The sequence below is a fragment of the Natrix helvetica genome (genome assembly GCF_964273705.1).
Source record: "Natrix helvetica genome assembly, chromosome: 1".
Taxonomy (NCBI): Eukaryota; Metazoa; Chordata; class Lepidosauria; order Squamata; family Natricidae; genus Natrix; species Natrix helvetica.
The window spans coordinates 181,016,939-181,041,190 of record NC_138548.1 but is presented as its reverse complement, the minus strand read 5'-3'; the positions used below and the strand labels follow the sequence as shown (position 1 = coordinate 181,041,190).

At 40.7% G+C, this 24,252-nt stretch overlaps 1 protein-coding gene across 3 annotated transcripts in view; it reads right to left on the bottom strand.

Moving 5' to 3' along the window:
• LOC309384898 (CASP8 and FADD-like apoptosis regulator) overlaps nucleotides 1-24,252 on the bottom strand; it is a 67,207-nt gene that overhangs the window by 29,663 nt on the left and 13,292 nt on the right. Inside the window, exons 2-10 of one of the 3 annotated variants that reach the window (XM_081938763.1) lie at nucleotides 18,014-18,478; nucleotides 15,720-15,819; nucleotides 14,504-14,639; nucleotides 12,657-12,730; nucleotides 10,017-10,062; nucleotides 9,378-9,418; nucleotides 6,992-7,067; nucleotides 5,458-5,935; nucleotides 2,218-4,526 (exon numbers count right to left, since the gene is read on the bottom strand). The exons of 1 other annotated variant lie outside the window; for it this stretch is intronic. In XM_081938763.1, coding sequence (XP_081794889.1) covers nucleotides 4,391-4,526; nucleotides 5,458-5,935; nucleotides 6,992-7,067; nucleotides 9,378-9,418; nucleotides 10,017-10,062; nucleotides 12,657-12,730; nucleotides 14,504-14,639; nucleotides 15,720-15,819; nucleotides 18,014-18,309 — 1,383 coding nt within the window. In that variant the 5' untranslated portion in view covers nucleotides 18,310-18,478 and the 3' untranslated portion in view covers nucleotides 2,218-4,390. Of the gene's footprint in view, nucleotides 1-2,217; nucleotides 4,527-5,457; nucleotides 5,936-6,991; nucleotides 7,068-9,377; nucleotides 9,419-10,016; nucleotides 10,063-12,656; nucleotides 12,731-14,503; nucleotides 14,640-15,719; nucleotides 15,820-18,013; nucleotides 18,479-24,252 lie in introns of those variants that run through there. One more of the 3 variants, XM_081938764.1, reaches the window with a different exon arrangement.

Genomic DNA, 24,252 nt, shown 5'->3' with positions numbered 1-24,252 from the left:
GTCAGTCTTTGCTAAGACACACTGCTACAACCTCAGATCTCTCATGCCGCATACCAGCCGGTCGAGTAATGTGTCGTCTAAGTCTTTAAACTCACAATGGAGTGCTGCTGCTCTTAGGGCCGCCACATAATTGTTTATTGACTCGCCCTCGGATTGGTTCCTGCGGTGAAAAGCATGTCGGCAGGCTATTTTAGACGGTGACGGCACATAATGGCTCTTGAGCTTTGACATCAACAGCTCCCATGGAACCGACTTGATAGGGGCTGAAGCCATGAGGGCTCTTGCTGTGTTGAAAATTTCCGAGCCACAAACTGACAAGAAGAATGCACATTTTCTCTCATCTGTCAAATCTGTGAAATTGTGCACGACCAGGAAGCATTCAAATCGTGTTATGTATGATTCCCAGGTTTCAGAGCCTTGGCTGAAAGGGGCAAACATTAGGGTGACCATTTCTGTCAGGAGCTGGTCGCGACGTCTCATTATGAGTGACAGAGCTCAATTTCAATTAGTGACTTCAGCTAGTGACATTCAGAGCAGTAGTGACCAGCTAATTCTGACACCTCAGTTTGGCAATCCCACCTTCGTCGCCAGTGTTCTGTACTGAGAACAATGGGTGGCTGCCAGAATAACTGAGGCAGAGACAGGAATAAAGACTAACAAGTTTATTCCTTAACAGCAACAAGCTAACAGAATAACCGGTTCTGAAACAGGCACAGCTGAGTTTCCCATCTGACAGCTCCCTTTTATACTCGAAGCTGTCAGATGGTCAGCCAATTAGCCGTCGGCTTTCTCCCGCCAATACACAACATGGTGAGCATGCTCAGAATGTGACAGTATTTTTTACAGAACTTTTCCAGATGTTGATGTCAGGTGGTCTGTAGTTTACTGAACTCATTTTTTTTTCCATTTTTGATGATGGAAACCATGTCACTCTTTTCCAGTCCTTTGGTAGTTTCCTGGTGCTCCAGGATCTTTGGAACATATAATACAGTGGTTCTGAGATCACATCTGCCAGCTCCTGCAAAATCATGGGATGTAATCCATCTGGATCTGGTTTTCAGTCATCTACGGTAGATAGGTATTCTCTTATCATTTTCTTGATTTGTATTCCTAATCTGTCTTTTACAGTACTGTTTTTGATAGGACTGTTTTTTTCAATTCAAAACCCAAGCTCCTGTTGTAATTGTTTCTGATCACTGATCAGAATAACTGTCCTAACTTTGCAAATCCTAGTTTTGTAAAGAACAAGAAACCATAATTTATGGTTACAAGAGTTATTTTCTGGTTCCTCAATCTCATGGTCAGAACATTGTACTGGAGGCTGAATTGTTGTGTCCTCCAAGTCCATTTCAGGGGGTCAGGACTCAAGGCCCCCAGATTTGTAACAATTTGTTTCATCTTTTCTCCCAATAAAAAGGTATGAATGACTATTTAAGAGTATTTCCATTGCTGGTTTGGGGCATTTCTATGCCATTTTTCTGCTTATATTTTTACTATTGCTATTGACGTCCTAGGGAGGTTGTTGCTTAAGTACTCAATAAATTCCTTTCCATTAAAGGGAAAGTCAGTTGGAGGGTTTCATCAAGGTCTGAGCCTGTTAGGCAGGCAATGCCGTACGGCTATTTGCCTTATCTGTCCTCACAGCTTCCCTACCTTATTACATTCTCCATATCCTGTGTGAGATTAGTTTTATCAGATGTCTGCAGAAAGTCCTTTAAAATTTCAATTTTTTTGCCACTCCCGTTACAACACTATCCTTCAGTTGAGCCAAAGTCTCTTTTAGTTCTACCATTTGGCTCTTTTGTAGGTGGTAATCAGCTAAACATGGTAGTCATTTTTGAGTTCCAAGTCTGTTTTTAAAGACCAGTTCTCTGACTGTAATTGCCTGAAGAGCTTATCCATTTGGGTCAGCCCAACTCCCAATAGTACTGCTAACACTCCAGGTAAATCTTTCTGTTTCTTTCCTCCTCTTAATTTGTACAGTTTCCCAAATTCTATCTTAACATTTCTCCCTGAATATACTGATTTCATTTTCTGCTGCAAGTCATCAATAGGCAATCCCAACTTCTCAAGCAGTTTCTTTGTCACTTCACAAAATACCAAACCCATTTCCCATCCTCAGAATTCTCCAGTAGAGCTGTAGCCTGGACAGTGATAAAGTATCTTTTTGTCAGTCATCCCACGTTTCCACAAAGGCATAATTGATCACTCCAATAGTAAATTTAAACCGTTTAATCTGTGTATCTTATCCTGAAACCAGTAAAAATATTGCATGCATTCCTAGGTTTGGTTTACGGTCACTCACACACTCACAGCCCTGGTCAACAACTGGGAAATACTCAAATCACTTTCAATTGAACATTGAGGCCCAACAGGTTCTTTGGCATACACAGAAAACCAGTGAAATTGAAATACAGCACAACTTTACTGGTTACAATGCACATTTGCTACTTCTCACCACTACACACATTTCTTCACTTACCTACATCCTCAACCAGCTAGAACGATTTAAATCTGCATCTAAAGACCACAAAGAGCCGGCAGGTTTTGGGACCCTTTTATCCTCCAAAGTCTTTGCTTTTTGAGTCACAAGACTGGCAACTACTATTGCCTTGTTAACAGTCTGGTAGATGTTGATGGGACTTGGTGGGGGGAAGGGTTTCATATGCTCAGACTCAACTTCTTCTGTCTGGTTTCGGTGACATTTTTTTCCCTTCTTCCTTCTGGGTCTTTCTTACCTACAGGTGGTCCTCAACTTTCAACAGTTCATTTAGTGTCCCTTCAAAGTTGCAGTGGCACTAAAAAAAGTGACTTATGACCGTTTTTCACACATACAACTATTGCAGCATCCCATGGTCGGATGATCAAAATTCAGACACTTGGCAACTGGCTCATATTTATGACCGTTGCAGTGTCCAGGATCACTTGATCATCTTTTGCAACCTTCTGACACACAAAGTCAATGGGGAAGCCAGATTAATTTAACAACGGGGTTGCTAAGTTAACAGCCGCAGTGATTCATTTAACAACTGCGGCAAGAAATGTCATACAATTGGGGGGGGGGAATTCACTTAACTCGCTTGGCAACAGAAATTTTGGGCTCAAATGCGATCATAAGTTGAGGACTACCTGTACCTTCCTGAAGGAGACAGACAAGATTCTTGGCTTTTGTCCACCCTGCATATGTGCCTGCTTCTTCTTTAGCTATAGCTGCTTCAGCCTAGACTCACAGTAACAATTTTCCAGCAACAACTAAATTACTCCCTCTCGCTGTATCCTCTCTGCATCCACCAAATTATTGCCTCCTTCTAGTACTTTAAAACAGAGGTGCCTACAGGGATATTGAAGGTAGGCAAATCTATCTGAAACAACACTGGAAATGAGTCTTAAAGATTGACAGAAAGGAAAAATATAATCCACAGAAAGGAAAAATATAATCCATCACCAAAATATCCAAAGTAATTGTAACCATTTTAAGAATACAAATGCACAATACATGTCTCAAGATATTCAGATGAAATACATATCATTTATATTTTAGACAAAATTACTAGTGTTACCATTGCATTTGCTTAAATTCAATGGCAATCCCCTTGTTAAGAATACAACCCTCTTGTTAAGAATGGTATCATCCCTGTGTCAACAAGTTCTACTGGTTGTCTTGACTAGGCTGGAAACAAGCTTCTGTTCCCCTATATTTCTGTGTTTCTTGGTACTAGTGAACCTCACTATTCTAGTCGTTCTATAGTCATTGTTGAGCGAACCACAAAATAATCACATAGCTACATTTAATCACAGCCTCCCTTATTCTCAGACACTCTTGGCCTTTAGGTGTGCTTTTACAGATACGATAGCACTAAGAATTGCACACTGGAGGGCTGAGATTAAGGAGGACCTTCAAAACCTATGAACTATACACTAGCAGCACTCAGAAGCTTCCCTAATTTCTAACCTTTTTCAATGCCATTTCTGCAAGAAGATTCTTCCAACCAAGCACTGATACTTCTTTATTCATAGTATTAGCTGTTACTTTTGATTATACTCGCATGCTGAGACAATTATGTTGTCTCACAATAATCCACCTTGGCTTTTGTTTGAACTTATATTCATAAGCAAGTCAGAAAGTAATATAATTCTCTGAGGTCTGAGTTCTGAGAAAGATCACGACAAGTTATATAAATAAGCAGAGATCCAGTGATATCTGTGTTGTGCATTAAGACCTTAAGTAATACATTGTAAGAATAGCTGCTTGTTCCCACTATTTCTTGGGTCCAAATCAGCAATTCTGTGAAGCCAGAATTATTTGTTTAAAAGTACAAAATATTTCTGAATGCCATTACTTATGCTCTACTTGAAACTGATACATCTCAGCAAGGTTTCACAAAGGCCTTCACTTGTCAATCAGGAAAAGTTTTTTCCTCAGGGTGTGCTTCAGTAAGAGTAAGTACTGTTCTGTAGAATTAATCCTATTCCATTCATAAATTCTGTTGTTCAGCTCTACAAAAATATCCAGCAGAGGCAGCTTTCTGCAAAGAAAGAAAGGGAAAGGAGGGAGAAAAAAAATACCTTCAACATGAGATTACATTCATTTTATAAATAAGTAAAAAAATGCAGGTGAACAGCTCCAGATTTTGCAAACGTGTTCAGTTCTACCCTTCAGCTGAAGGTTATTCAGCTACTCTTAAGACAGTGGACCCCAGTTTTTTGGGCACCAGAGACCGGTTCCCTGGAGAGAACCAGAGGGGTTTTCTTTCTGAGTACCGGAGGGAGCATGGTTTCATATGATGCTTGCATCCTGCAGATGGGGCGTCACTTATTTGTGCAGCCCATTTTCTGGCATGCCGTGACTCGATGCTGGTCCACAGACCAAGGGTTGGGGACCCCTGTCTTAAGGCATACTTTGACTGTGCAGTATTTGGGATGTTTCAGCATGCATGGATGCAAACATAGCACCTCCTTGCAAACGATTTTACTTCCACATAAATATGTTTAGGAGAACTTGAGGCTTTGTGTTTTGGGCCATTCCTTGTATTACCTGGATGATTTAACAGGTTAACGTTTATTGGTTAAGAAATTATTCAAGACGCTTTCCCTGCTCCCAGCCATGGGACAAGAAAGTTGTGTTTGTATCAGTGTTTCCATCACTTGTCTGGAATAGAGGCCTTATGTGTATGGCAAGCACTGGCTACAAGCCTAACCATCAGAAGCCCTTCAGTTCCCTTTTATAAAGAAATGTATATGGAGGACATTGTCAGTTAAATGGGAAACCACTACATTTCTATAGTGTACTTTTGACCAGTGTCAAAATTATCTCACTTCTGTCACTCACTCTTTCTGCAGGCTTATTGCTGTAAACCAAGTATTGTCAGAATGCTGTTTTCATATTCCTATCTATTTTCCATTCTCCCAAAGAACAGCATGGCTCCTGCATGGCTAGTATTTGACATAAACACCTACCTCTTCTGAGGATCCATCAGAAGGCCAGCCAAAGTGGAAAGATAATAGGATGATGAGCATGGGGATCTCTCCAATACAGAGGCATCCAATGTGCAGTGGCTCCAGAAAATGTCTGCTACTTGTGGGATTGTGCATACACCTCCATCTGCCTCTGTCAGGCTGGCATTTCCTTGCCAATTTTGGGGCTCAATATAGTTTTGGATAAAAAAGAGCTTTGGTTTTCCTAAGAGATCAGGACACTTCTCACCAGTAAAGAAATCCTTCAGCCTTTCCAGTTGAAATCCTGGAACAATATGGTCTGTGCAGAATATATATTCATGGTTTCCTCGACTGACAAGCACACAGACAAAACAATCTGCATCCTTGTGAGCTCTCAGATTTGCTGCTGCATACAAATCACGCATCATTGCATCCATATTCAGAAATAATCGACAGTGAACTTCAAAATGTAGTGATTTAAAGGTTTTCGTCAACAAACCTACAGAGAAAGAAGCAGGAGAGCAAGAATACCAGGCCAGTCAGTAGGTTAGAGTCCAGGCTTAGGGAGGCTGGTTTTGTTTTAAGATCCAGTTGTTAACATTTATTGGCCTGCCTGTCTAATTTCAAGCTGGCAGACATTTTTAGCCATAGTCATTTGCTAAATTTATTTCATAATCTTCCCGGTATATATTCTTGATATTGTCCTATCTTTAGAGCTTACTATCTCTTGCACTGAATGTGATTACACCTCAGCCTGTTCATATTAGATTTTCTTACTGTATATTCTGCTTTTTCCTTAAGAGTACCTCTACAAAAAATTTTGAGAGAGAGGATTGCAATTTTTGTGCATTACATGAGAGACAATTTGGTCTAATGGTTAAAGCCCCAGGCTAGAAACCAGGAGACTGTCAGTTCTAGTTCCCTCTTAGGCATGAAAACCAGCTGGGTGACTTTGGGCCAGTCATTTTTTCTCAACTCAACCCACCTCAAGGGTTGTATTGTAGAGAAAATAGGAGGAAGAAAGGAAAGAGTATTAGGTATGTTCACTGTCTTTATAAAAATAATAAAGGCAGGATTAAAAATAAATAAAACAAATTGCACTTCGTTTTGTGATAGTGTAATTGTGTGAATGGCTGTGAAGTTCAGATATTTTAAAAAAGTATTTTCCTGTGTTTTTTTCTTTTCTTTTCTCCTTCTCTCACGTCAAAATTTTCTCTAAGTTATCCTTTCCTTCCCCTCTCATCCATTATGGAGATTTTGAGTATAGGACTCCTTCCTCCTACCCTTTGGAGTTACACAGCCTGCAAGGAGAAATATCTCTCCAGTGCAGCAGAAGAGTATGATCGAATGTTTCTTATTAATGGTAATTATAAATTATGATTATAAATTATAGTTGAATCTTTGGCAAACGTCCTTCATTTGTACCTTTATCATTCATTTGGCTTTCTCAAAGGTTAACTGCTCTACACATTGTGCATACCGAAGTGACCAAATGAATGCAGTGTAGCAATTAATGTCTGGCAGGAAGGAGCAACTTGATTTCCATTGCACTTACCTGCATCATTGCCAATGCAGTCAATAATCAGGCAGACTCCTAAAGGTTTGTTTTGCATTCTGTACTTGTTGCAGCCCTGCAAAAACAGCATCGTGAATGAAGTCTCTTACTCTAAATCATCAGCACAGCACTTTCTGTCTACTTTGCAGCATCTAATTAGTTTTGCCTTTGTGTGGCAGAAATCAATACATTGTTCACATTCAGCAAAAACACTTTTCTGCCTTTGCATTTGAAGCACCGCACAATTCTAACATTTTGCCTTGAACCAAGGTGTTCTGCACTGACTGCTTCCTTTATGTAACTCTATTGGGATCAATTCTACTACGCTGATACAGTACCTAGACATGTTACATATAGAAACAGACACATACTTTTGTGTGTCGGTAAATACGTGACGTGCAGTCAGGTGAGGCAAGTGAGGCACAGCCTCACCGCTCTCATCATGAAAAGGGAAAAAAATGTAAAAAGAAAAAGCTGAGCTAGTTGCTGCCTCACCATGGATGACTCTGCTTAACTGTTAAAAAAAGCCTCTAAAAAGCGCCCTCTACTATGAGGCAGGAGAACTGCATGCCTCCTCTAGTCTGACTTTAGGCTTTTTATGATCACTCGAGCAGAGTTAAGCAAGGGTTAAAAGCCTAAAAATTCCTGACGTAGTTGAGGCAGCAGTTCTCCTGCTTCATAGTAGAGGGCACTTTTTTAGAGGCTTTTTTTAAACAGTTAAGCAGAGTCATCCATGGAAGCCATGCTGTAGCACACACACTTTCCCCCAGCCTCTTTCTTTTGGAAGGCTTGGATCGGCTCCCCTCCGGTTTCTCTGCCTCTCCTCTCACCCCAGCCTGCCAACAGGAGGTGAGTGGGTGGGCTTTATTGTGTTCCAAGCATTTCCCACCCAGACAGCAGGCTGCATTTGCAATGGTGGAGGTGTTTGGGGAAGGCAGCAGGGGAATGGGGGGGATGGCAGAGGAGCTGCTTTCAAGCCACTGGAAAAGATATCCAATCCAACTTGTGTGTGTGTGTGTGTTTGTTTGAGAGTGAGTGAGAGAGGGAAGAGGGTAGGAGAGGTAGTGCAATCCAACATGTGTGTGTGTGTGTGTGTGTGTGTTTGAGAGGGGGAGGAAGGGAGAAACAAATGCTGTCGTTTTAAATCGGAACTGAGCATGCCTGGCTGTGGAATTCTGGGAGTTGAAGTCCACAAGTCTAAAAATATTTGAAACCCACCACTGTGTCAGTGCACCAGCCATAAACCTCACCGCACGTCACTGGTTTAAATGAATACCCACACACAAGTTGATCAGTCTGACTCTTTAAGCAGTGAGTTCTGCTCATAGGATCCTGACACAGATAAACACAGGAAGAAATGTTTGCTGATTCTCCCAATAATTTTTTTGAAAATTTGTTCTGGAAATTTGGAAGTTCTCCAGAACAACAAGAAAATTATCAAGGAAGGAATTTTTCTGTTGATGGGACAGCTCAGAGTTGCAGAATTTTTCTCCAATGAACTTCTGTCCCAGGACAGTTTTTTTCAACCTTTGCCCTCTCAAAGTGATGGACCTCAGCTCTTTATCCACTATCTTCAACTGCTGATCACTTCTGGCCCACCACTGTTTTTTCACTTTAAAGCTTTGCTTGTAGAAATAGCAATGTCAAATCCTGGGATTCATCAAGGACACAAACAGAGAAGCAAGCTGGTATCATAAATGCTTTACTTGTATTGTTTGCAAAACTTGCGATAACCAGCACCAGATGACGAATAGCACAAAGGCAAATATGCAAAGTCACTTTTAATCCGGTTAACCACACCACTGTAATATATTCTCTCAGCCTCACCCACATCTACCGAGGGCTGACAAACAACATATGAGGAAGGGTTGACTTTTTCTTCCCCAGCTGTCAATTCAATTCAGAGAGATTTGAGTCAGAAATTTTCTCACTGTGAGTAATTGGAAAGTCCACAGGCCATACCCAAGTGCAGTATGGAAGTCTATTCAAACTTGGAATGAAGCGTTATCGATTGGACTAGCCAGCAAATATTCACAGACTGATGCAAACAAGAAGCCAATTGCAGTAGCTAATACAGAGGAACTTAAGGAGGCTGGATTTCTTATAATTAGCTTTCTCTTTCTTCTGTGTTGGCTGCTGCTTACCGTATTCTACTTTGCATTCCAGTTTATTTTCACTTTCCCTCTCCATAGTGGAGAACAAGTTGTAATGCATTCCATTGTTTAAAAATGCAAAGGAAATACAACTTCATTGTAACAGACCAAAGAAGGCAGAAACTGAAACTGCAATCAGTTATTTCCTAATGTTAGATCACTCTTTTAATTCCTAAAATGCTTCCATACTAAACAAAAAGATATGTACTGTTTATCATAATTTTGTACAATACCTGTACTTCTGTTTCTGGAATGGATATGTGAATCGGTTCTGCTGTAGATATAATAAAAATGCCCGTTAGTTGCGTTCTGCTTACTTTCTCCAGAATATGAAAGCTAGTGAAAACTCATGCAAGTTTATATAAATTAACAATCCTCTCCAAGATGTCCGTCTGCATAAGTGCTAAATACAATGCCTTTCACACCGGCATCTATTGGCCATGCTAAATAGGAACAGGAATCAAAGTTCACACATTTAAAGGACAGTAGGTTAGGAGCAAAGTTTTAGGATCACAACATTTTATTTAGCCAAACTATCTTGCCAAATCTATCATTGTCAGATGAAAATTAAACACCCAGAAAGGTATGAGTGATTGAAAGGGAGTTCATGACCTATGGCTCTTAAATGAGATTTTAAATCACATTGAGCATATACTGGAAAAAGGTACTCTGATGAATGGGTAACTGGAGATAATAAGAATTGATGTAAAAAAAAAGATTGGCAGTGAGTAGAATGCTGGTTTTGAAAAAAACATTCAAATAGTTAATTAAGATTTGTTTTTTTTACAAATATTCAAAAAACACAAAATGCAAGCTGTATTATTCCGAAGTAGTCAGGGACAGAATGGCTATAAAGATATAACAGGGCTTACCCTGCATAGCACAGGCTCCGTTCATTATTCTCCCCTTGTTCACGGGCTGTAAAAATTAAATAAGAAAACACTTTTTGTTTCTGTTGGAAAACTGTATTTGCCTATTTGTGATAGCAGAAAAAGCATATTCTAGACAGGTAATTAGGGGGGGGGGGAATCTAAAATATAAACTGCTTAATAATAATTTTGACTTCAAATATGAGTACATAAATCCATTCAGAGTAAATCAATCAATGGCTAATAGCTCTAAAAACTAATTTCGCAGCTATCATATAGTATTTCTTAGTATCAGTTTTGTACAGCCTTCATACGCTGCTTGAAACATTTGACTAATCAGGTTAGAAATAGAAGGCTAGCCATAAGTGGGGGGAGTACAGTGGGGTCATGTGCAGGCGTGCCGCACCCATAATGCAATGTGCATGCTTTTTTTCGCCCTCCCCAGGCTCCAGACTTCCGGTTTGCTTGGAGGATCGTTTTGAGCGCTCCGAAGGTTTCAGGGACTGTCCGGAGGCTTCCCTGACGCCTCCGGAGGGCGTCCAGGGGGGCGGGGGAGGCTGTTTTCGCCCTCCCCAGGCTCTATAGGAGCCTGGGGAGGGCGAAAAATGGCTTTAAAAAAGGGTGAACTCAGCTCTCGCGTGCCCTGACAAATGGCTCCGCGTGCCACCTGTGGCACGCGTGCCATAGGTTGGCTATCACTGGAATAGACCTTCTAATCTGGTAGATCATTTTTTATTCCTTATCCTGCAGCATCCTGCAGCATTTTTTGCCAAGGATACATACCTACTGGCTCTTTTGTAACGGCGATATTATCTGGCCTGCACTTGAAGCACATGCTATGCAGTGCATAGCACGGTTTCTGACTGAGGAAAAATAATTCAGAAACAATCTGATTCTGCAAACATTTGGCACCCTCCCATTAGGGCAGATATAAACAGACAGAGTCCGGTTGCTTTGAATTCATGAGCCTCATTCTTATAGTTAGATTCACTGAGCATTCCAACCCTCTCTTTTTATCCCAGTTAAGCTTTCCTCCATGAAGCACGTGCTTCTATTGCATGGTTTTTTCTCATCTTCTTTTTTTGGGGAAAAACACACACACATAAAATTTCCATTAGCTGAAAAGGAAAATCAAGCAGCACAGAACTAGTTCCTGACTCAGTGAATGGCTGGTGGAGAGGAGATAAACCCACACACTCTCCATAGGGATAAGGTGCTGAGTTCATACAGCATTTCAGACACATTTGTTATGATCCTTTATAAAATATGGGAGAGTAAAAATATGTTATATATATTTAACAACAATGAGTACATTGGACTGTATTGATCAATCCAAAGGTTTTGGGGATTTGGTATGAGAGTCAAACTCACAAATATAATCTCAATCCAAAGGTTTTGGGGATTTGGTATGAGAATCAAACTCGCAAATTTAATCTCACCAAGTACCACCGCAGTTTTCAGATAATTGGTTGATTGATTTAGCAATCACATCAATATATAGCTGCCCATGTTGCAGTGGCATTTTTTTTTTACTATAGTAACTAAAAGCATGCCACAAATAGTCTGAAAAAGAAGAAAATGCTACTCTGGGGCATTTGGACATCTGTCCTGATCACTCTTCTTAAAGAGTTTTTGTTTTCAGCATGGCAAGAAGCAGGCTTTTGGAGAGGCAGCTGAGAATGGAAGGATGTCTGTTCATCCCAAAGGACTGCCAGATTTTGCACAGCCCAAGAGTCCTCCATCTTTCAAGTCCAGTGATGAAATTCTGAGAACTCCAGATACAAAATTCCAGAATTTGGGGAGATCACCCAGCTGTGGGTGATCTCCCGAAATGGTTACTATTGGTAAGGGGAAGGTGTCCCTTATTAAAATAGCTGTCTTAGCAAGTAAGGGCATTTTCAAATTAGCCCAGGGCTGTCAAACTCCAGGCCTGTGGGCCGGATGCATCACATGCTGGCCATTCCCAGGCCCCATTTAGCGAAGGGGGAAAAAGTCCCGATATGTCACATGATGCCACTGTGATGATGTGAGTTTGACATCCCTGAACTAACCATTTAACAAACAACTTGAAATGCTCCTTAACTCGTCAGTGAGCAGGTTTTCCATCCCGTGGTTTCTCCTGATCAGATGGGCAAAGTTCAAAACAAAACATTGTATCAAAAAACTAGGATAATAATGGGAATCTTAATTTGGCTTAAATACTTGCTCCCCCTTTTAAAATTGTTGTTTGTTTAAAACTTGACTAATAAGTATACAAAAAGATACAAAGGGGGAAGAGAATTCCCTGCTAATCTCATCTACACAGGTCCTTTGATGTGAAAGCACAGCTGCACAATGAATGACTGCCAGGAGTTTTAGGCCAACCCACATTAGAAAATGATCAATCCCATGCAACAGACTCCTCTTTTCGATGTTTACTGGCTGCAATTTGTCTATAATCTTGACTCAGAGTTTGACTAGAATACCCATAAGCTAGATCTTGCCAAGTCCACTTAGAAAGGACCACACACTGCCATCTCATCAGTTCCCAGTAGTTAGACAAGCTTTTTACAGCTTCTTGGCTCTGCATACTTCAGAAAACCTTTTCTCCCAAAATTGAGGAAACTACCGGCATTTAGTTGTGCTGCATTATAATGCACTTACCTCTGGAGGGTCAGCTAGAGATAACTTAGGTAAGGACATCTGAAGAGTGTTTGCATTCATAGTTGGAAAGTGTGCTAGAGCCGAAAATGAAAGAGAGATCTCAGAAATTACATCAATAGTGGTTATTTTGTAAAACAACTGTCCTGCTCAATTCTCTTCTACCTCTACACCAGTGGTTCTCAAATAGTGGGGCGCGCCCCCCAGGGGGGGGTGCGAGGCTCCGTAAAGGGGGGCGCGAAGGCTCCCTTTCCATCTGGGTGCAAACGAGGGGGCCGCGGCCGCCGGTGCACAAAGAGGTCTTTGTGGCCTCGCTCGCGTCTCCTCTGGGCTAACTGGCGGCGAAGGCAGCAACGGCGGCGGCGAAGGCGGTGGACTGGAGTTTCCCGACGAGGTTGCCTGTCCAACCAGCCCCCGCTGGCTCCTGGCTGAGGGAGGAGCTGCCGCTCCGCCTTCTCCGAGCGGGATCCGCGCCCTGCAACTGGCCGCGGCGGGCGAGGGGAAGCGGGAGCAAAAGCTTTTGCTATCAAATCCAGAAACCATATTTTTTATGGGAAGTACGAGAATGAACTTCAATTTCATAATGATATCCCAAGGAACAGAAATAGCATTTTAAAAAGTCTTTTGAAAATCTCAAAGTTCCTTGTATCTGGTGGGTGTTATCCTTTATCTAAAAGGGTTCGAACTTTGAAAGATTTTTTTTCACTATTAAAGTTCATAACATGTCCTATTTATAGGAAACATTTGGACTGTATTTTTGTTTGATCCTGTTGATAGGACCCTACAAGGAAAGGATTATATCATATCATTGCAGTTGTAATTGGATTTGGAACAATAATTGTTTCTGAAGGTAGCAATAATCATTTTTGCAAATGGAATATAATTGATTATAGGGAACACATCCTAAATTGTTCAACTCCTAGCCTCAAAACGATGCTATAAGCCAGGGGTGTCCAAACTTGGGAACTTTAAGACTTGTGGACTTCAATTTTAGTGGGTCTTAACTCTCTGGTAGATAAGACACAACAGTGTCACCCAGCATCTGACTTCTCGTCGGAAGCGTTGCATTATTCAATACAGTGTTATGCAGGTGTACTTATAACAATTTTATAGACAAATGATACTATTTACAGTCGCGCGGGGGGCGCGAAATGTTTTCTTCTTCCTAGGGGGGGCATGACAGAAAATAACTGAGAAGCACTGCTCTACACTGATTGCTGTTCATGTATGTGGGGAGAAGCAGAGAGAATAAATAAATGAGATCTTCCAACATATCCTCATTACCTGCTGTACTATAAAGGCCCATGCTTGGAAGGATGGGTAGTACATGTTCTATATGTTTGTAGACGCTCAAGATTTAGAATGATGGAAAAATCAAGGCACAGAATATTAGACTGGTAAACTCTACTTGTTGTCTGAAGGATTGTTCAGACAGGTAACCCAATTCCAAGGGTGGGACATAACCAACAAGTTTTTTCCTGCATTCTCCCTCCCCAAATTCTCATTACTTGAGAAATAATTTTTTCATATATTATTGTATTGCTAATATTACCATTTTCAACTAAGACTTAAATGGGTTGATGACAAGATGAAATTGTTTGTTTCATATTGTTTCAAAATCATGAAACTCAAATTTCTGGACTCAACGAATTGTTCAGATATATACTTACTATTAGCAGCATTCCTAGGTATGTTAACATATTAATAAGCCTCACTGAGTTCAGTATAATTTTCGCCCAAGTATTTCTCCAACTACACTAAGCAGGGAATGCAGAACTCTTTGTCAGTGAAGACAGCAAACTATGAGAATTAGCCTCTAAAGCTGAATGGTAAAACATAACAAATCTTACCTTCTAGTTTGTACTTTTGAATCTTTTTTGCCAAGTCTCGCCTGTGAATGGCCAGGAAGGAATTTTCTATTAAATCCAGATGCATGGGAGATATCAGATCTAGCTTTTCCAAGTCAGTAATAATTGCCAGAAAACTCTAGAAAAATCAGATAGAGTAATTGTAAAGGACAAGCCACCACACTCCTGAGAAATGACAGTTATATATTAAACTTTCATGGAATATAGAAAGATTGGTAGTACAGTATCTGTCTCCCCTATTTAGGAAAATATATTCCTTCACAATTAGTGTTTACCCTATACTAATTCTGCAAGGGAGAGTTTTTGGAATTTCCAGTTTTACTAATAAGGAAGGGATTACACAACATAGTAGCTTGAACTTGAAACTAGCTGCAGAGTAACTTCATTTCAGTGAGCAAGCTGGACATAGGATCTTTCACTCCAACCCATCCCAGTGCCTCTCTATATATTTTAAAGCACCATACCAGATTGGCTCATAGTTAAAATGACAGTAATTTTTGTCCAAATCACCTGGAGGGCCCATAATTGAATTTTATTAGAAATCATTCTAAGAAGCACACAAATGGTGAAAGGGACTGCGGAGGAATTGTCAGTATCAGGTAAAATTAAATAAAAACAGTTATGGATTAAATTAATCTATCAGCTAAGAATTCTGCTTCATGTATGTCAACGAGTGACAATAAAGAGCTTCAACAACTGGAAGGTATTAGTAGCACTGTTATTCCCAAATGAACTTTCTTGCAGTTCCAGTATTTTATTATCACTGACCACCTAGATAGAAATCAATATTCCCCATATCCTAATGCAGGAACAACTTGCTGTACTGTTAAGAGGACCTTATGGAAAGAGAAAGAGAAAAGGCTATTATGCTGTACCTCGCCCTGAGGAGCTATTTATTCATCCTTTCATTTGTACTTTGAAGTGGCCTGGTTACAACATAAGCTAGCTTTCTATCCCATTAGGTTTATAGCTTTCTATTCCTCCTGTTGATTTAGTACTCCCTTTCCAAATTTTGATTTATAAAGCATACATCATAGCTACATCCTGCAGGTGCATGGTGCCCTCTTACACCTGCATGTGGGAAGGAGGAAAAGCCAACAGACATAAACGAGGGCATCCTTGTTCCTTCCTCTGTGTTCATTCACTGTAACACAGAGAGAACTGCGATGAATTGCTATCATGTTTATGTTAAGTTTACCTTCTCCTTATGCGATTTACCAAGTTGATTTTTCAGAAGGAAAGAGAGAGATCTCAAGTCTTCTTTGTCCAGATCTTCATTGATTTCAGTCATCAACACCCTGCACACAAACACAATTTGCAATTCATTTAAAATTAAATTAATTTTTAAAAGGCTTTGCTCTCCTATCTAAGGGCTGTGCTACGTATTCTTATACAATACTCCTTTCTCGAACTATATTTTAACCATATATGCATTTTTCAACCAATAATTATTAATAGTTAAGAGCAAGACCAAATGAATACTCAGTACAATTGCAAATAACAAGAACTCACCCAAAGAAAAAATACCAAGAGTAAAAATAGGCTTAATAAAATCAAGAAAAGGTATTCGGGAACAAATAGAACTTTGAAAGTTATTATGGCTATTTTGGACTATAATTCTTATCAGTCCTACACAGAATGACCAATGGTGAGGTATGCACTTCACTTTGCACTTTGCTGTCCACAGAGAATACTGATTTGGGCAATATTGAATTAATTGGGCCAGTAATACAAGACTGCACAGCAGCTTTCCATAACAATATCAATTTTTCTTTTATGCATCCTTTGTACACCATAAAATATATCTATTGCTGAGGCTCAGTTCATGTATGGATATAAATGAAAATAGGCATATTTTGGATATTCTGCTAAATTCCTACTCTACAGATTTTGGTAACTCTTCTGACATACTGATAGCAATAGCAATAGTACTTAAACTTATATACCGCTTCACAGTGCTTTACAGCCCTCTCTAAGCGGTTTACAGAGTCAGCATGTTTTCTCCAACAATCTGGGTCCTCATTTTACCCACTTCAGAAGGATGGAAGGCTGAGTCAACCTTGAGCCTGGTGAGATTCGAACTGCCAAATTGCAGGCAGTTGGGAGTCAGCAGAAATCAGTGACGTGCAGTCAGGGGAGGCAGGGGAGGCGGAGCCTCACCGCTCTCATCATGAAAAAAAAAATTACTCCAGGAAGCCGTGAAAGTGGCTGGGAGAGGCGCACGGCTTGGTTTAGCCTCCCTGGACATCTCAGCAGCAGCCCCAAGTGTACCGATCTCGCCATTTTTTGCATCGGGCGAGCCCGGGATCCTTGCAAGGGGAATGGGACGTGTGCAGAAGGCTCCTCAGCTCCAGCCTCAATCAGCGCAGCCGCGGTCCCCTTCATATTGGCTCAGGAAGGAGGGGAATGGGACCACGTGTGCAAGGGAAGGGGACCGCGGCTCTGCTAATCTGAGGCTGTGCGCTGAGGAGCCGCCTGCACACGTGGTCCCATTCCCCTTGCAAGGATCCCGGGCTCGCCCGATGCAAAAAATGCCTAGGTAACATCATCAGTGCTAGAAGGGGGGTGGGGGGAAGGAGGAGAAAGGAGAAGTTTATCTTCTCAGAAATGTCTTCTCAGTGGAGCTGCTGCAGCCTGCCTGCCCCTTTCTGACATTTCTGAGAAGAGAAACTTCTCCGTTTGGGCTGTGCCCGTGCGATCGGAGCAACCACGTGGTTTGATGATGTCACCAGCCTCACCAGTCATAAACCTCACCGCACGCCAGTGCCAGAAGTAGCCTGCGCTGTGCAGGCTAACCACTGATGGCTTCTTACCTGAATTTTAGGTTTTTATAATAGGGCAGCTTCCCCATCCTGGGGCCCTCCAGATGCCTTGAAACCAAAACTCTCATAAAATAATGCTAGCTCTGACTTATTTGGGATGCTCCAATACTTGCAACCCAACCTTCTGCATCTGATGTAGGATTGTTGAAAATTCTTAAGATGAAAACAGTCCTTGCATTAGTTATGGTGAAACAAAAAATAAAAAAGGATACCACAGCAATTTTATATTTAATTATAAAATGTTCAAGTACAAGCTAACTTTGGTTTGAGTTTCAGTTGTTTACTCGCTCCCTTGAACAAATAATTAGTGTAAATAACTGAGATTTCTAATACCCACGGTGGTCTGAATGATCAAGTTGCATGATTGGTATATTTATTTTTTATTTTAAAAGATTTATATTAAATTTCTATAGCCACCCATCATAGTTGATAACCTATGGATCACTAACCTAATTAATAACCTAATACTGGATCACTATTCTCCTCCCAAAATTGTTTTTCAGTTTATAGAAATGGAACAGAGAACTCACAGAATTTTACAGTTCTGGTGTTATCATACAACAAAGCAATTTCAAGAGAAGCAATTCTTAGAAACAGAAACCAATGGAAATAAACTAATATAGAGGTCTATGTTTTTCAAAAGCCCAGAATGCTCTTGAATTTAGCTCACCTGTATTTTGACAACATCTGAGAATGATTGGCTAAATTGGCTTCCACAGCTGCTCTTCCAGTCCCCAGGAACTTCTTTAACAAGTCAAATCTTTTCAGCCTGTATAATAGTTCAGATAAGTTGATAGTGGTCAGCATCTCCTTTTCATTCAAAGCTGTCAAGAGTTGTAGGACATCACGCATAGATTCGTCAGGCATGAGATCGCTGCACAAGAAGACCATGGTTTCCTTTTCATCTGTATCCAGTTCCTCTTCAAGCTTGTAAAGGAGGGATGCTGGCACATTGCAAAATGTCATCACAGGCCACTAGCCCTTTTACAGTTCTCTGTGTGTGTTTTAAACAAGAACAGCCACGTCATAAGGCTTGCTTCTTAATGCAGAATCTGCCGTCCTTGTTGATCTTCAATATCCAGGCTTCATTTTATGCCTTTTATATATCAAAAGACCATTGACAAGAAGAGAAGACCTAGACAAACCCAAATCATTTTAATCACACACAATGATTAAAGTTCACTGCTGGCACTCCTTCTGCCATCTCATCCACTGCTACATTTGTTCATTTGCTCAAACTGGGAACGGTATGAACTTTTTCAAATTAAATAACGCTTAGAATGAATCAAAATGGAATATCCAGTTTTCAAAAAAGTTCTCACTATTACACCACTTAGAATGCCCAGAGGAACTGAAGCTGAAATTAAGCAAAAAGGGCAGATTGAAAATGGGAAATCACAAAAACTTTCATCACAACGTCACTGACCATTAAATGCCTCTTTCACTAAAATTATGCTTTATGAAAGGAGAGATTTAGCTCTTCAGGAAAATACATGTTTTGCATACAAACAAGATATCTGAGCAATCTTTGGGCATTTCCACAGAGAACTGGAAAAATTGTCACTTAAAATTCTGGGGCACTAACATTATGAACATTACTGAGTAAGATGGGCTGACTTATGGTAGTTCTTATACAGCAGCTTCCTCTCTTCCTAACTTCAAATTCTAAAGGTAGGGTTTGCACCACAATGCTCCACAGCAGCATTTATAATATTTACAGTGTTCATTTTACTATATTTACTCTAATGGAAAACAACTCTGGGTTTAGGATGTTCCCCCCAAGCCTTACAGGAAGTCAGAAAAAATGCAAAAATCTTGTGAAATACTCAGTTTTCCCAGTGATCAACCAAGGATTGCTAACCAATCCAGATATGCTTATGCCTCATTTAAAAACAAAGGTTTTGTGTGTGTGTAAAGGGAGAATCCTAAGAAATGCATATACATATGAACAAGTATGCATGCCTGCCTCGTGGAAAAGGTTAAAATATTGTTAAGTGGCCCTGCTTATAACTGATTCCCTCTCTACTGTTATGTAGAGGGGGTTTATTTTATAAGAATTAACTTTTTTTCCTTGTGTCCGCTTAGATACTTGTTCATACTGTATGTATGAATCTCCAGTAGCCACCCAGATTTTTTTGTAAAACAGAAACACTACAGAAGAACACAAGTACACACATTCCCCTCATTCTTTCTAGCAGAAACAGGGACAGAGAAGCCATCCGAATGGAGATGGTGTTCTGAGCAGCTGTGTTGAAAAAGGCAAGAGAGGGCAATCAGGAAGACATAATTAAACAGGGGAGGGAGGGAGGAAGGAAGGAAAAGGAGTCAAGATCAGTCCTTATATGAGTTAAAATTTACCAAACAGATACTGCCCAAGAGCTTCTCAATAGAATGACCCCCCCTAGTAATTTCCACCTCCTGATCACTTATTTATAACATAATCTTCTATTCCTTTTCTCATCAAATTTTAAGGTCAGTTTCTGCAATCTACTTAGAGGTGAAGGGAGTGAGGGAAGATGGTCTCCTACCTTGGTATTTTCAAAATAAAAATTTCTAGCTATTTCAATTATTCAAACCACGCCATGTTCAGGACATCATTTTGCTTCAGCCGAATCTTTTAACTAACTAAAAGTTAAGTAGGTAGTCCTCAACTTAGATCCACCACTGAGCCCAAATTTTCCGTTGCTAAGCAAGCCAATTGTTAAACGAATTTTGCCCAATTTTATGACCTTTTTTTTTTTTGCCACAGTTGTTATATGAATCTCTGAGGTTGTTAAGTTAGTAACACATTTGTTAAGTGAATCTGGCTTCCACATTGACTTTGCTTGTCAGAAAGTCACAAAAGGTCATCACACAATGGCAGACACTGTAACTGTCATAAATACATGCCAGTTGCCAAGCATCTGAATTCTGATCACATGACCATGGGGAGCACTATGAAGCGGTATAGAAGTCTAAGTGCTATTGCTAGTGTCATTGCTATTTTCTCCATAACAACCACCCTGTGAGGTAAGTTGGCTGAGAGAGAGTAACATGCCCCAAATCATCCAGCTAGCTTTCATACCTAAGGCAGGACTAAAAATTAAGATGTCTAATTGTTATAATCAATAATAAACTGACATATGTACCTACATTCATAGCACTATTAAAGCTTGGAAGAGATTAAAAAGCAACATTTTTATAGGAAAAGAATCATAATCAACATTTGAAAGAAATTAACAAAGATACCAAGACTGCAATTCCATACTTTCAAATCTACTTTAGAGTAAAAGTGTATAGGATTACACTGACAAAATTTAAACATCACAATATCTGCAATCTGATACTGAAAATACAACAAATATTCACCAATCACCAAAAGCATATTATTCCTATAAATTTAAGACTGATTTAAACATACCCAGAGACTAAGGTTGCTTCTTCATAATTCACGATCACTGAGTATCTTTGTTCAGATTTACTTTTCAAGACTGAAATGAGTCCCAGTGAAACCAAGAACATATATAAAAGGGAGAGAACATAAAACTAGGTTTTCCTCTCCCCCACAGGAAATTCCAGTTTGCACTGAGAAGGGACTGAGGAATGAAGGGCAAATCACATACTTGACATTTTCCTGTTATCGTACACAGCAGCCAGACTGGGTATGCTCCGTCCATTAACCAATCGGACTGAGTCTACATGGGCCCTTGTGGCTCCTCCCCAGTTTTCAGACTCAGTCCAACCTGGACTGGCTGTGAGAATTGATCTCTCCTCCAAATTATTTAATTATATCTTTAATTAGTGAATTTTTCCAAAAAAGTTTTGTTGTTCCTTTAAATTGTTTCCTTAAATAATCCTTTATTCTACAAATTGGAGGGAAATTTGAAACTGATCTCTGGCTGCCTCTCCTCAGCCGTCTGATTGCCTGCAGCCACGAGTTCGCTCAGCAAGCCTGCCTTGCAATCAGATCGGCCAGCTCATGAGCTACGGTTCCACGGCTGTTTCCCCGTGGCGCTCCTTGATTCTGGGCACTCAGAGTGACGCGCAACTGGCTGTTTCACCAGTTCCAGGCAAGTCCGGTGGCCATTCTGCAGATCGCCTGGCCACACTTAGTATCGTCGGCCATTTTGCGGGTTGGAAAATCCTGTGAAGATAGCGGCAGCCATTTTGAGGCTTGGAAAAGCCTCAGAAAAAAAAAGTCAGGCATTTTGGACGTTTTAAAAAAGGCGCGAACTCTACAGCAGCCGTTTGGAGTGCCCAGCAATGCAGGATCACCCCAGGTGGACTGGATCAGGAGCGCTTGGCCAGCAAACGGGTGAGAAAGTTGCCTATTTTATTGGGGTGTTGATTAATGTTTAGGGAAACAGCTGATCCAGCTATGGATACGAATGCAGGATTAGAGGAGGCAGGGCCATCAGGGGCAAAGAGCAGCAGGAAGAGACAAGCCAAAGAGGCCCCTTCCTCAGGAGTAAACCCCAAGGTCTCTAAAGCGACTACCAGGGCAGAAGAGCGCAGGCAGAAGGCCCTTGAGAAAGAATTTCAGAGGGCCCAAAAACAACAACATAGTCTAACTGCCTAGCCCTCCCTCCCTCCCTCCCTCCGAGGATCACTAAGTGGTGTCCGCAGCTCCACCTGTCTTGCCTCCCATAGGCCCTGACCCCACCCCCGGCCTACTCAGAAGGGGAATTGTCTTCTTCCGAGTCCTCGTCTTCGATGGAACCTGACAACAGAGGCAATTTCTTTGATGTCCCTCTCAATATGGAGCGCACCTTCGAACAGGCTTCCCTCCCGGTTACACATGGCTCTGGGGCCCCCTACACCATGTGCACCTCTCCTGCTGATATGGTAACCATCATTGCTGAAACCATTAAACAGGTCCTGGCTGCTGGCCTACAACAGCAACCCCAACCTGCTCCATCACATGGCCATAAGCATAAATCTTCTGCTGCAGCTCAGCAACCTGATCCCTCTGCCTCTACTTCTCAGGCCTCAATTGATGGGGAGCAAGATAACCTGCGGGTCTCAGACCTGTCTGATGACGAGGTGGTCACCCCACATACCCCTGCCTTTATTATTCAAAACTGATCGTTTCAAGTCCCATCTACTTAAGGCCATTAAAGCTGCTAAGTTACCATCCTCTGCTTCTGCTTCTACTCCACAGGATAAACCAGCAGAACCGGCTTCAACTGAGGGTCCCAGTACCCCATTCACCAAACCCACGGTGGAAAAAGAGGTGATCCCTGTTCCCAAGATATTCCTGAACACCATCCAGAAGCAGTGGGAGTCTCCAGGAACGGGCCCACAGACGACCAACCTTGACAAACGTCTCTACAACATTGCACCAGACCTCACCAAGGTCTTCGAGACTCCCCCAGTGGACGTACCGGTTGCAGCCCTGTCTTTACCTACTGTAGTCTCTGGAACCCCTGAGGAGGTTCTCAAGCCTGAGGAGAAAAGGTCAGATCAAACCTTAGTCAAAAACTATCAGGCTGAGAGGGGAGGAGCCGAAGTCACGATGAGTCGATACTTTTGCCGCTGGATGGTCCAAATGGACCTAAACTGTCCCGCAGAGACGGTGAAAAGGAAGAATACGTCTTGCTGATCTCAGGGACATCGCAAAGTCCCTGATTGATCCAAGAGAAATTCTTCAAGCCGATGACAAAAAATCCAGCCATTTGGCTGATGAAGTCGGGGTGGCTCCAAAACAGAGGGATATGGAAAGAGAAAGTATTTCCAGCTGGTGAGGAATTTTTACTGTTTTAAAAGTGACTGCCTATAAAAAACTTAAAATTAATTTAAATTGGAGAACAGAAGAAATAAGTGGCGGAATTAAATCTGGAATGGTTTTGGACAGTGGGTTATCTTACTTTTTAAACGCTATCTTCACGGATGGAATTTATGCAAGCCCTTTAAAACGAATGGATTACATTTTCTTCTATTTTTTTTCTTTTACTATTCTTTGTAATCTATGGACTAAAATTCTCCTCTTTCATTACTGTGGGTGTTTTTCTAACTCATTTAAGAATCAGACTTTTTAAAACTTGAAATACAAAAAAGAAACAAAAAAGAAACAAAGAAAATTGCAACATTGCAACAATAACACTGCTACTCGGAGGCTGGAGGTTTGTGTATTGGAAACAAAACACTTTTATTTTTTTTCACTGATTATCCTGGCTTGGCACTTCAAGGTCTCACTGCTTGTTTATAGAGAATGATAAGAAGAAAAGCACACAGATGCTCCTTTGAAGTATATTTTTAACCAGAGAAAGGTGAAAATGAAATGTTATTGTGAATCTATGCTTAATCTTGTTAAAACCTTCTAAGCTAGAGCAACAGTGTTTGTTAGCTGGAGATAATGGCACAATTTCAACAGCAGAAAGAAGTTTTAAGTCTGCAAAATATATTCTCAGAAATACAGAAATTATCACATACACATGAGAGGATAGAGAAGAAGTTGGAAGACTTAGTGCATCTAACAGCAAAATATGATGAAGAAGTTGAATATGTTTATCAAATGGAAAAATTGTGGTTAAAATCCTAAAAATCAAAGTGGAAAATGAATATAAAGAAATTAAAATTGCTGATATTTATGGTGATTGGTTTGTCTCTGAAAAGGGAAATAGTGGAATACTGAAAGAGGAATTAACTGAAGGGGAAATCTACCCCAGATGGCAAGATACAGAAGAAGAGAAAACAAAAGAATTTATGGATTTAAAGAGAGAAATTTTATTAGCAATATCATTGATAACACTACCGACAATCAAAAATAAGCTGAGTAAGGAAACAGAAGAAGGGCATCGAAATTACATGAGAGATTTTATAATCAAAGAGTTGCTAAGAGGAGTCCACACAAAGTTGATTAAGTAGATGATTAGAGGACTGACACCACAAATGGCAGAAGATAAGAGGCTGTTTTGCTACTGGAAAGAT